The 12,915-nt window shown below is 43.1% G+C and overlaps 1 protein-coding gene across 6 annotated transcripts in view; it reads left to right on the top strand.

Moving 5' to 3' along the window:
* The window catches only part of SMARCA2 (SWI/SNF related BAF chromatin remodeling complex subunit ATPase 2), a 180,528-nt gene that overhangs the window by 130,510 nt on the left and 37,103 nt on the right, over positions 1-12,915 (top strand). For all 6 annotated transcript variants that reach the window (XM_086684935.1, XM_086684940.1, XM_086684938.1 and 3 more), the window contains exon 28: positions 12,187-12,404. In XM_086684935.1, the coding sequence (XP_086541061.1) occupies positions 12,187-12,404 (218 nt within the window). The remainder of the gene's footprint in view (positions 1-12,186; positions 12,405-12,915) is intronic.

Genomic DNA, 12,915 nt, shown 5'->3' with positions numbered 1-12,915 from the left:
CTGGAGGACAGGAAAGAACAAGCAAGGTAGTATGACTTTTCTTTTGACTCCCATTCTGAAAAGAGAGGACAGCAGACACCCTCTTATCAGTAGCTGGTCCGTCAATGAGAATATTACACTGGGAAAATGTCGCTTATATGTCGATGAAACCTTTAATGGGAAACATAACAAGTATTTATCACATTTTTATTTATTTATGAAGTTACCTCTGAATCTACTGACTAGTCTTTCTCGCTTGAGTAACCGTATTATGTTTCACTTAGAGCTTCCAGTTTGGGTGTTAGAATCTTTCCTTTCTTTCTTTCTTTCTTTTTTTATTATTTTTTTTAATGTTTATTTTTGAGAGAGAGAGAGAGACAGAGACAGAGCATGAGTGAGGGAGGGGCAGAGAGAGAGGGAGAGACAGAATCCAAAGCAGGCTCCAGGCTCTGAGCTGTCAGCCCAGAGCCTGACGCGGGGCTCGAACTCACTGACCGTGAGATCGTGACCTGAGCTGAAGTCGGACGCTCAACTGACTAAGCCACCCAGGTGCCCCTTAGAATCTTTTTTTTTTTTTTTTCAAGTTCAGCTTTATTGAGGGTTGAGGCACGACGTGGTAAGACCTGTCAAGTATACATTTTGAACGGAGTGCCCCATGTAGTTCATGAACCCATCCGTCACCTGAAGGCAAATCCGGATACTTACAAAGCAGGCAGAGTGCATACTCTTACCCACGTGATGAGTCTAGCCCTTGCCAAATTCAGCACTTCTGTTAAGCGTTTTAAGCCACTCCCCTTTTACGGAGTCTTTCATTAACTATCCTGGCGGTCAGTAGAAGTTAGAGCCCTGTTTCCTTTCGCAACTGTGTTTCATTTTACCCAATCTCCAGTCCAATTGTGTAGTTCCAGTAACAAGTTGTAACTGGCATTAAGATCGAGGGGAACACCACTGAGTGTTGGTATAGGAGCCAGGAGCCGCTGTGGGCGGGGCCTTAAGTGGAGGGGAATTGAAGGAGCCTCTTCACTTCCTTCAGATTGAGTGACGGACAGGTGTGCCTCGTCTAAACCACTTTCCAGGTGCTCCGTTCCTAGAATAGCCCTTAGGGGAGATTTTCTGCGCTAGAATGTCACCACTAGGTACAGCTGGTCACTGTGTGTGCCTGCGCCGTGCAGATCACTGACCATGTTTCAGGGGACCCCGTCTCCCGGCGTTGCCTCCTCTGCTACCCAGCACTGCCCATCCTAATTTCGGCCACTGATTCCCAGCAAAACTTATAGTCCTGGCTTGGCCTACCAAGAGCCCATGAGAGCCGTGAAGGCCCGAGTAGTGCTAAGCACGTTGGTTCGTAAAACCTGGTCGTATTTACCTCCGTTCTTGTTTGTGCTTTAACGTGAGACCTGTTTGAAGGCTTACTGCATGACCCATTGTGTCGTAACATGGGTAGCTCACCGGGGCTCAGGATTCTCTTTTGAAAATTCAGCTTTGCTGACCTGGAATTAAGTAAAGTCAGTCTTCCTTGACAAATAACTTCACGTCTATTTCGAAGCGCAACTTGAGCAAACCTAAATCTGAAACTTGTGTACGTGTCCAGGTTGGCTTCTCAAGTGGTGCTGGGGCCAGGCACTCCCCTGTGACAGACACTCTAATGGTATCTGTGCGTATATGTATACGTGCATCTGCGCGTGCCCGTCTTTACGTATCTGGGGAAGTCCAACCAGTGAGGAGTATGTGCCTGTACACATGGAGCTACAGCCTCCCTGGGACCAGCGGCTCTCCTCTCATTTCGTGCAGCTTCAACTCCCTCACCCACTAGACGCCTCTTCCGCGCTGGCAGTCCCGATTCCTAAGAGAAGTGAACTACTTTGGCCGCTCTTCTGTTGATGGAGAGACCCCTTTGCCAGGCCCTACCCAAGGTAGGAGAGCGGCCTTTCTGAGAACATGGCACCTTCCAGGTCCCTCCAGGTGAGAGCAGACACAGAGCGTAGCAGCCGGGCGGCCAGCCCTACGGGCAGGGCAGTTTCCCTTGGATTATAGGATGGGCACAGAAGACCAAGGCTGCCGTCACTCACCCAAAGGGATGTTTCCGCTCCTTGAGGAGGTCCTCACTTGGTGTCATTCCAGTGCACACAAATTTCCATTACGGTGAGGAGAGTTAAAAAACCTCAGTCCCCAGTAACGAAGGTCGGTTACCAGGTGAATCAGTCTGCTGTGGCTGCAGGAACAAAATACCACAGACCGTGTGGCTTACAGGACAGAAATTGAGTTTCTCACAGATCAGGGGGCTAGCAGCCCATGATCGAGGTGTTGACAGGGTTGATTTCTTTTGCAGCCTCCCTCCTTGGCTTGTGGACACCATCTTCACATCTCTTCTTATGAGAACCCCAGTTGTACTGAGTTCAGGCTCACCTTAATACCTCTTTGTACCTTAATTATCTCTTTAAAGGGCCGTCTCCAAATACATACACATTCTGAGGCCCATGGGGGGTTAGGACCCCACCACAGGAGTTGGGGAGGGGAAACACACCGGGGTATACCAGAAGGCCATGACATACTGTGTCTTTATATAAAGTACAAATTTGGTGGCTGGCTCTTCGATCCTTGCTGTGTAAGTAACAGACCCGCATGATGGTCCGTGACCGTTCCCATCACTGTTTTCAAAGTGTGGTGGTGACTGGTCATCGAGTGGCTGTTGCTCAGTCCAGGGACAGATGGTGAAGCATGTGGTTGCGGTGCCTCCTTGTTTCCCATTGGTAGACCCGCACAACACTCTACCAAAGTAGATAGTCACAAGAGGGCATCGGCCTCCAAAGGCGTAAGTGTGGGGGGGAAGAAAAACGCACAGAAAGTGAATTTGGATGTGACTGGATTTGAAAATGGTGGCATCGTTGTGAAGACTGGAGGAGTCTTGCGTGAAACTTCAGTATCAACCAGCCTGGAAACAGTCCAATGAACATAAAAATAAAGGCTAAAGTCATCACAGTGTATTTCAGTTTAAATTGAATTTGAACATTTACTTTGAAGACATGTATATATACATATATACAAATATATACATTTATATTATTTATATATATTATATTGTATATTGTATATATTGTATATTATGTATTATACATAAATATGTATTTATATTATATATTTATATATTTACATTGTATATATATAAATATACATATATATATATTTATATTTATATATATATAAATCCCGAACAACTGGGCCAGTGTTCAGGCCAAAGTGTTGAAGTTTTGCACTGAAAAAGCATGGTGATTACGAGGAGACTGGAGAAGAACCTTGTCTACCAGAAAAGGCCCGTTTCAAGGTTTCAGACGTGGGTGCGAACAGAGTGGGTTAGTGGCACTGCCAGGGGCCGACGAGGGGGGACTGCTGTGAAGTTTGCACCCAAGCTCCAAGGATCATCCCGTATTGACTGCTGATGAGACTGGTCTTTTCTGGAAGACCTCTCTACGGAGAACGGAAGCCAACAAAAACGTAAGGTCGTAGAGTGCCCATAAAGAACAGTCTGGATGTTCAGCCAGAGGAAGTTGGTTGAAGGTGCTCGTGAAGAAAAGGATGACGATGTCCCAGAGGAAGAGACAGCAGTTAAAAAATAAAACAGAACAAAATCCTCACATCAAGGGTACATCTGAGCGAGACATTTCACGACATCCAAAGGGCAAAGGGTAAAATGTTGGAAGCTGATCCTGAGCGTTTTGCCAAAGCCTAGGGAAAAGGATTGTTCTGTATCATAAGTTAATTGGTGAGAAGACAGCAAATGCTGTCCAATACTGATACGGTTTTTTTTTAAACCCCAAAAAGTCCTCTTAATGCTCTCATTTCTAGTGCTTTAAAGTTCAGGTACTAAATAGATACTGATTTTACTATGTTTTTCATTTTCTTGTGTGCATATAACCGGCAATAGGAGTTTTTAATTTTTTGGCGCGTACGTTTGTTAAGGGACGTGGAAGAAATCGTGCTTTCCTGATTATTAGACTCGGTTTTTGCGGTTTCAAATTGCACCATCATTTGTATGGTCCCCGTGCTTTGCAGGCAAAGTGACAACTGTGAACGTGTGCATGCGTGTATCTTTCCTGCTGAGAGTCTCCTTAAGATGCGCCATGTTGGGTCTTTACGTGCATTCTTCACCTAAGCCTAGGAAGCGTAATTAGCCTTTTCCTGATGGGGCTCTCAGTCCTCGTTTGTGCTGTAAAGTGGAATAATATCCTGGTTAAGGGTGTGGCTTAATGCAGCCAAACCCCCAGAGCGCAAATCCTAGCTCCGCTACTTACTTGTCTATGATCTGGAGTGAGATGCTCCGTCTCTCACCTGTCTCCTGAGGACACAGTACTTGCCTCACAGTGTCGTTGTAACGATTAAATGAGCAAATGTATGTAAAGCACTGAGTGCCTGGCACCTGTGTCAGCAGTATGTGTCAGGGTTTGGTGATGCTGCTGCGGCTGCTGCTGGTGATGATGGTGGTGTAGGGGCATTAGAAGTATCCACCATGCCACGTATCTTCAGAGGGGTTGGAAAGGAGACTCTTCGCTTTACCAGATGGCCCCAGGCTACAGTGCTTTTGATTTCTTGTGTTCCTTAGGTGTTCTCTGCCTTAACTGGGCTATTATGGTCTTGGCCTCTGCCTCAGGGGGAACAGGCACCCTACTCTGAGCCACACTTTTGTTGGATTTGATGCTTTTCACCCAGGGCGCATTTATAGCCCAAAGAATTTGTCTTGATGCAGTTTGGAAGCCTGGAGGAGGGCTCTGTTGCTCCTGGATGGCCTGTCCCAGGCAAGCCCGTGAGAGAACCATTTCTTTGGCTGGAGGACCTCCGAATGAGGTTCACTTCGGTCATTGTACATGACCTGTCTCTTTCAAAAATATCACATTCTTGGGGCGCCTGGGTGGCGCAGTCGGTTAAGCGTCCGACCTCAGCCAGGTCACGATCTCGCGGTCCGTGAGTTCGAGCCCCGCATCGGGCTCTGGGCTGATGGCTCGGAGCCTGGAGCCTGTTTCTCCCTCTCTCTGTGTCTGTGTCTCCCTCTCTCTGCCCCTCCCCCGTTCATGCTCTGTCTCTCTCTGTCCCAAAAATAAATAAAAAAAAAAAAAAAAAAAAAAAAAAGTTGAAAAAATATCACATTCTTCTTCCTTTTTTTTTTTTAAGTTTCCTTCTTTCTTTAAATATTTATTTTTGAGAGAGAGAGAGAGAGAGAGAGAGAGAGAGCAGGGAAGGGGCAGAGAGAGAGGGAGACACAGAATCCAAAGCAGGCTCCAGACTCTGAGCTGTCAGCACAGAGCCCGATGTGGGGCTTGAACCCACGAACCACGAGATCAATGAATGACCTGAGCTGAAGTCCAACACTTATTGAGCCCCCCAGGCACTGCCAGTTTATAGATAGATGATAGATATAGATATAGATATAGATATAGGTATAGATATAGATATAGATATATAGATAGATATTTTTTTTGAGAGAGAGAGAGAGAAAGAATGAAAATCCCAAGCAGACTCCGCACTGTCAGTGCATACCCCGATAGGGCTTGATCCCACAAACAGTGAGATCATGACTTGAGCTGAAATCAAGAGTCACAGGCTCAACCGACTGAGCCACTCAGGCGCCCCCATCATGTTGTGCTTGGTAAGCATTGAAATTGTACCACAGTCTGTTGTTACCTATCTTTGGCGTCTCATTTTTTATTTTAACATACTGAGAACCCCAAAGTGTGAAGTGACCCGGGCCTCCCTGAGAAGCCTTCCCTGGGGCATGAGTGGGTTGCGAGTTCCAGTAACTGATAAATGGTCTCAGGAGAAGAAAGCAGAACTGTGTTTCTTTTAATTCTCCGTCGTTTCTCTAAGCCTTTTGCTGGCTCACAAATTCTCTCTGCTTCTTTATTCCACCCAAGGGAGCTACAGCATCGTGCGTGCCTAACGTGTGAGAACAAAGGTGTCAGTACATCATGTTTGTAACGTGGTAGGGTCTACAGGGCCACCCTCTACTAACTCTTAACAGTCACGTTCTGAACAGAGTACTGTGCTTAATATTCCCCAGAAGGTGCCCTCTGGGTTCTTAGTTGATCCTGTGACCGAAATACTTTTTGTGCTTCCTTAACTTTTTTTTTTTTTCCCTCTTCCCACCCCACAACGGCTTTGACCTGAAATAGGGGTCTAATTTGCCTTCTCTTCAATTGTATACGCATGCCTTTTCCCCCCTTCCCTAGGTTTCTTTAGGTAGCTTCCTCAGGGCGTTAGGGGGAAAGAGCACCTTGGTTCACTTTCGCAAAAGTGATGGAAAGTCGCTGAACAGAAATTTAGGTTAACAGAGGCTCCACACACTCGCCCTTAATGGCCAGCATTGCCCATTTCAGTCTCCAGCACCCTGGTGCCTGACGAACGAGTGAAGAAATGAGGGTCCAGTGAATTAATAGGACATCAGTCAATTGCACCACGGTGACAAAGAAAAAAGAAAAAGCCAGCATGATAAAAACAAAAAACAAAACCCTTTTAGATCAATTCATCTCTCTCCTTGAATATTTGAGGCATTTGTTAACAAAACTATGAAGTTTGTGGATAGGTAGGTCCTTCTATACAGGTGTATTCTCACATCCTGGGTATTTCCTTAATAACACATGAATGAATAAGAATTTTTGGAAAGGCTTCTAGTCACTAGTGAGGGCAAGACTGAACGTGCTACCTGTTGAAATGCTATAGGGTCTGAGGTCGGAAGGAAAGCCAGCAAGATTTCTCTGGTATTGTGTGCTGTGTGTGAAGGTGACGGGAACACGTATGAACCTGCAGTTGGGTTTGTTTTGTTTTGTGTAATATTTACAGAGTTTATTCCCCCCATCCCGGGACTTTTTTTTTATTGTTGTAAAAAACACATGTGAAATGTGCTACCTTAACCAGTCTAAGTGTACATTTTAGCAGATTTGCTGTGCATTCATCACCGGGAGATGCTGCAGAATGTTTTCATCATCCCAAACCAAAATTCTGTACTCGTTAATCAATAACTCCACACTTTCCCCGACATTCATTGCCTTGTGACCTCTGTTCTTCTTCCTCATGTAAGTTGAATCACACAGTTATCTGTCCTTTGGTGTCCAGCTTATTTTACCTTGGGAGTTTGATTTCATGCCTAGTGATCTAACAGGTTGCTTTCGGGGATGGTAATGATCAAAAACTTTAAACGGCCCCAGGAGCACCTGGGTGGCTCGGGCGGTTAAGCGGCTGACTCTTGATGTTGACTCAGGTCATAATCTCACAGTTTGTGAGTTCAAGCCCCTTTCGGGCTCTGTGCTGACAGTGCGGAGCCTGCTTGGAATCCTCTAGCCCTCTCTCTCTACCCCTACCCCACTTGTAGTCTCACTCTCTCTCTCAAAATAAATAAATAACTTAAAAACAAACACACAAACAAAAACCTTAAAATGGTCCACGGCCCCGCGTCCAAAATTCTGTATCCAGAAGTACCGTGGTCTTTATTAAACCAGGTGGCTGAAATGGGCTGGCATTTTTAGAAGGAGTTCCAGAACTCCATGTTCAATTTGTTGCTGTTATTAAAGATGCCTATTGTAAGAAAATTTCCCGTGAAATCTTCAAGTTTCTTTAAAAATCCACTTTTTGTTTTGTTTTGTTTTGTTTTTTTGGTCATTGCTGCCGCTGGCATCATTACCTGTCTTACTGGCTTTCAGGGTCTCTGCAGGGCGTGAGGGAGGTTTAGCCTCCCCTAATATTAGAATCAAGTTTAGCAGCCCATGAGTGGTCTCCAGGAAACACTCCTATTGATATGTAATTGTCCTAACCGCTTGCCTTAATGCTTAGCCCTCAATCTGTAACCCCACCCCCACCCAGGCAGCATCTAGGGTCCTCTTTGGGACCCTGATTCAAGTTCCTAAGGGAGGAGGACCCGCCAAGAGAGCCAGAGCCCTTGTCCGTAGGCAGAAACGTGGTATTTAAACAGCAGAGCTGGGTATGAGAATACTGGATCTCCCATTTCCTATCCAAGACATTTCCCATGCATTGTCTTGATGTCTTTAGAATTACTCCTTTGGATTCTTCCTAAGATGGTCTGTTCCGCTGCTGGGTCCGTGCCCCTCTGTGTGGTGGGCTTCGAGATACCGGCGCCGAAAAAGGCGACCACAGTGAAACAATGCTTCCTACTTGCTTGTGGCTTTTGTTTGCTTGTCTCTGTTTACCTATTCCCGGGCATGGATCCCTTCTGTTCCGCCGGGTAGGGCTGTGAAGTCCTGTATGCACAGCACCCCCTTGCAGCGCGGGGAGAGGAGAGCAGGGATAATGCCCACTCTGCCGACCGTCTCTCTTCCCTTAAAAGACACGGCATGTGTCGGGATGACAGGGGCACCACCAGACCCACGTGTGGTGACTGATTCCTCAGTCGAGTCTGCCATGTGCCTTGCAGGCTGCAAAAAGTGTTTGCTCGGAAACCGCTTACCCTGCAGGACTGGCTCCTGCGTTTTGTTATCAGAACCTACATGCTGCTTTCTTAAGAGCTAATTGAAGAAGGAGCCAGTCTTTATCCGGTTCTGGTGTTGTGAAAATGTATTCTTTAAAAAAAAAAAAAAAAGAAGAAGAAGAAAGAAAGAAACAGAAAGAAAGAGAAAGAAAGGTGGGGGGGAGAAAAGGTTGCCATCCAGTGGAGGAAGGAGTAATTCCCAGCTTCATTCAGGAAAAACACAGGCTGGAATATGCTTAACTATTTTAACTTGGCTGGGGATTTTTATCACCAGAAGGGTTTTTTTTTTTATTTATTTTTTTTTAGTGACATTCGGAGCCAAATGGGTGCAATGTGCCTTTAAGGAAAGAAGTGCCTCACCAAACTTCGCCGTAGTTGTATCTCACCGTTCGGAGAGGGAAGGAAAGTGTTAATTTCTTATTTGTACACTTTTTTTTCCCCCCGACTTCCTTCCTATTCACTTCATTAAATGTAGAGGCAGTTCAGCATGGGAGCCGTCTGTATGTTGAATTAGGGCTCGCACTCTTGCCCAACACGTCACCAGTCGGAAACTGGGGGTTTGCTTCTGTGATTTATTTCATTATTGTGCTGGTAAAAGGTTTGGAAGGGCATTCTTTTCGGGGTAGTACTTTAGCATTGTGTAGCAAGTTTTTTTTTTTTTTCGTGGCACCCCCCCCCCCTCGCCTAGCACTGAGTTGAGTCTGTTGAGCCAGTGTAATAAATAATTTTTTTAAATAAAAGAACAGTTTTAAATTTCCATGAATAATTTTACTTACATGCAGGAGTAATCTTACTCCACTTCTTTAAGTGCGAAAAGCACTGGGAAATATTTAGTGAATTGATTTCCATTAGAAAAAGACCCTTAGAAATCCCTGAACATACAGTACTGCATATGGATGTGTTTGGGGTCTTTGGGGAGGAGGGAAGATGTTTTGTAGCTGACGGCATTCCTGCATAAAACCTTAATTTAAGGGGAATAATGGTCAGTACTTTGTGTGTTTCCTTGTGATTCCAAAAATCTAAATTTAATAAGAATCTGCACGTATGAGCAATTGCAATAAACATTGTTTCATTAGTTCCTTTTTGCTATTTGTTTTCGCTTCTTAGCTATTCCCAGATTTAGAGATTGATAAATCCAAATATCATAAGCTTATGCTTTGTTCCGTTTCCCCCCCCCCAAAATTAAGGGGAGGGGGTGAGAGTAGAAATATCCTTTTCACAACTTCCCCCTCTTCATGGATCCCACTGAAAAGAAAAACAATGAAAAATTTTACAGCACGAAACTGAAAGGGAAGTATCACAGTTGTTCGGGATTTTCTTTAAAGAGAAAAATGACATTGTATTAAAATGTTTGAACTTGGGAAACATGCACATTGCTTTTACCGACATGCATTTAATGAAAAAATTCTTTTATCCAAAAAAAAAAAGATCATCTGAGATTGCTCCAAAAACATGCAGCCTGTTTTTTTTTAAAGGCACTAAAATGAGGTTTAAGATACCAAAAAAAGAAAAAAAAAAAGCTTAAACTGTTTTAATTTTTTTTAATAAAATTGAATATTAATTTGTTTCCTTACTGGCTTAATTGTTAAAATGAGAGTAAGAATCAGAAATCATCTGAGCTAAAAAATCTCTAATTCTGCTTCCTGGAATAATAAGGGGGGAAAAATATGATAAGTAGTTGTCAATATTAAAACAGGCTGAAGGAGGAAGGCTTCGGGCCTTGTAGTAGGTAGAATGAAACAGCAGATTTGAGTATCCACAATCCTTTCAGTATTAAATTTTCAGTAAAATAAAATTACTTGTATATGAAAACATAGCCTTTCCCCAGCTCTCTTTTTTTTCCTGATCAGCTGATGAAGAGACTAGCAGCTCGCTGCTTTGCTGGCTTGTTAATTTTATCCCCACTAACTGTGATTTCCGATAGCCGGCCTGCCGATAGTGGTAAGGTAAATATCCTTTTTCGTTGCCGTCTTGAAGATTCAGTAGAACTACATCCCAGGCATGTGTAGGTGTGTAACACATCAAAAGCCGGTGTTCTCCGTATTTCTGTGTGCAACTGGGTGCTTGAGGAGAGCATTACCATTAACTGTTGACAGCCTTGCATGCTGTATTTATTATTAGCATGTTCAGTCCCCAACATTTGCGGGACAATTTCCTTTTCTTAATCTTCGCTTAGCTGCAGTGTGTTTAGCTGTATAGTTTGGGTGTCCTGCTTTTAGGCAAATGAATATTAATGAAATAATGTGGAAGCTTTTTTTTTTTCTCTCTCTCTCTTTTTTTTTTTTTTCTTTTTCCTCATAACTCATCAGATCTCGCCTCCTTCATAGTGGTTATCTGAACACTGTAGGATCGTGATGGAAATTGTCTTTTGATTATTAAGGCCTAGCCTCAGACTGTCCCTTAGGATTCTGTCTGTGTGCATGTTGCTTCTTCGGGTTTGCACATTGGAAGATGCATAGAAAACATTCTTTTAATCCCACTAGCATTTTTAACATGCCAGGTTGTTTTGTGTTCTGCACCAGGTTTTCTTCATAAAACCTTTCTTTTTCAGGAGGCATTGTACACAAGTGAAAGAAATTATGTCTGAGCTGTAATCACTCTTTATATTGATTGTTATACTCACATGATCATAAATATTAGCCATGTTTGGTGCTGTGGAGAAATGAAGGTAATTGCTTTATGATTAGGGCTCTTTCAGCTACGAGAAAGGATTGATTAGCATTTGCATACTGGAAGCAATATTGAGAGCCAGGAGGAACAAATAACAACATCAGTTTATTTTGTGTGAGAAAGCAATCTTGAAATGCAATTTAAAGGTCTTTAAAAAATTTTTTTCTTTTTCATGGTCAAATTTTCTTTTATCTGTTTTGTTTCGTTTTTTTTTTTTCATTGCAGTTTTTCTTTATTTTTCTTAAGTTTTGAGATTTACCAGGGGGATAAAAAAAAAAGTTTAAACTTCTGGGTCTGTCACATGGATCTTTTAGCCATTTACGAACAGGTTTCTTTTATACCTGGTTGTTTTTATAGCTATTTTATTATCTCTCTGCATTAGTGCTGCTGGCTCTGGTTTAAAGCAAGCGTTTGCAGGTAATTGGAAAAAAGTGTTTGTTGTCTGTGAGTGTGTGTGTTCTTTATCAGATGATTTAAGTGCATTTACCAAGGAATGTGGCTTTGTACTTCCTGTTTCCTTGTTTACTAATTGCTACGTTAGAACAAAATCTGGATGGAATAGGGATTTATGCCGTGAATCATGAGTAAATTGATGTAAAAGCCCAGAGAAGGGTCAGAGCTTATATGATCGTAAGGATGTATTCTTAGAGGAATTTTTTTCTTCACCCACCTCTTTTTGGTTTTGTTTTGTTTCTGTTTTACCTTTCCCCCCTTTTATAGTAGTAAAACAATTCAGGTCTTTTTCTTATATTGAGCTAAAATTTCATTTGGATTCAGCTACCTTTCAGACACTTCACATGTGTCGCCCTTTTTGTATTTGTCATTTCTTCTTACTATTAGTGTTTCCTGCCCTCGCTGTATTTTGTTCCCAGATTAGACTTGGCTTAAAGAATTATTTTATCCAATATGGCGGTCTTCCCTCTTCTTACTTGACTGATTACTGTTAACTTGTATTTTTAATCTTATTTTTGTTAGTTTTACTTGATTCTCATCACTCACCTTGGCTTTTTAAAATTTTCTTGATTAATCTCTTGTCTTGAATTTTCCTCCTTCATTCCCTACTACAACAGGCCATCGAAGACGGCAATTTGGAAGAAATGGAAGAGGAGGTACGGCTCAAGAAGCGGAAAAGACGAAGAAATGTGGATAAAGATCCCGCCAAAGAAGACGTGGAAAAAGCTAAGAAGAGAAGAGGCCGCCCTCCAGCTGAGAAACTATCCCCCAATCCCCCCAAACTGACCAAGCAGATGAACGCAATCATCGATACCGTAATAAACTACAAAGACAGGTGAGTGTTTCACTCCTACAACTTGCTCCCCTCCACAGAGACAGAGTTGATACTCACTACCGAGCAAGATGTATTTTAAGGCATGCACTGGGTTGTAAGGTTCTTTCTGCTTTGTGTTTCATGGCTTTTGCCCAAAGGTGTCAGAAACCTCGTCGTACCATTTTCACAATGGCTGCCATTGCTGTTTTGTGTGCTGTTTTCCCAGGCATTGTTGAGGATATTTGAAAATAGTGTAGGTGACAAAAATTAAAAAGACAGTCTAAACTGGAGGAGTCAGGACTCTTAAGGATCTGTGAAATACCATCCTGTTTGTAGAAGGACTGGAATGACATCGTGAAATTATACTTCTGGGTTGAGTTGTTTGGGAAAGAAGAATCCTAGCATACTTAAGGTAAATATTTCGTGTCGAGACTCTGTCGAAAACCAAAGAGGTGCTTCGTCAGAAATACCATTCCTTCTTTCCTTCCAGCACACTTGTATTTCTGAGCCCTCGTTTGAGCAACATCTCCTC

Source organism: Puma concolor, chromosome D4 (assembly GCF_028749965.1).
Source record: "Puma concolor isolate L17-30 chromosome D4, mPumCon1.1.hap2, whole genome shotgun sequence".
NCBI lineage: Eukaryota > Metazoa > Chordata > Mammalia > Carnivora > Felidae > Puma > Puma concolor.
This window is presented reverse-complemented; position numbering and strand designations above follow the sequence as displayed.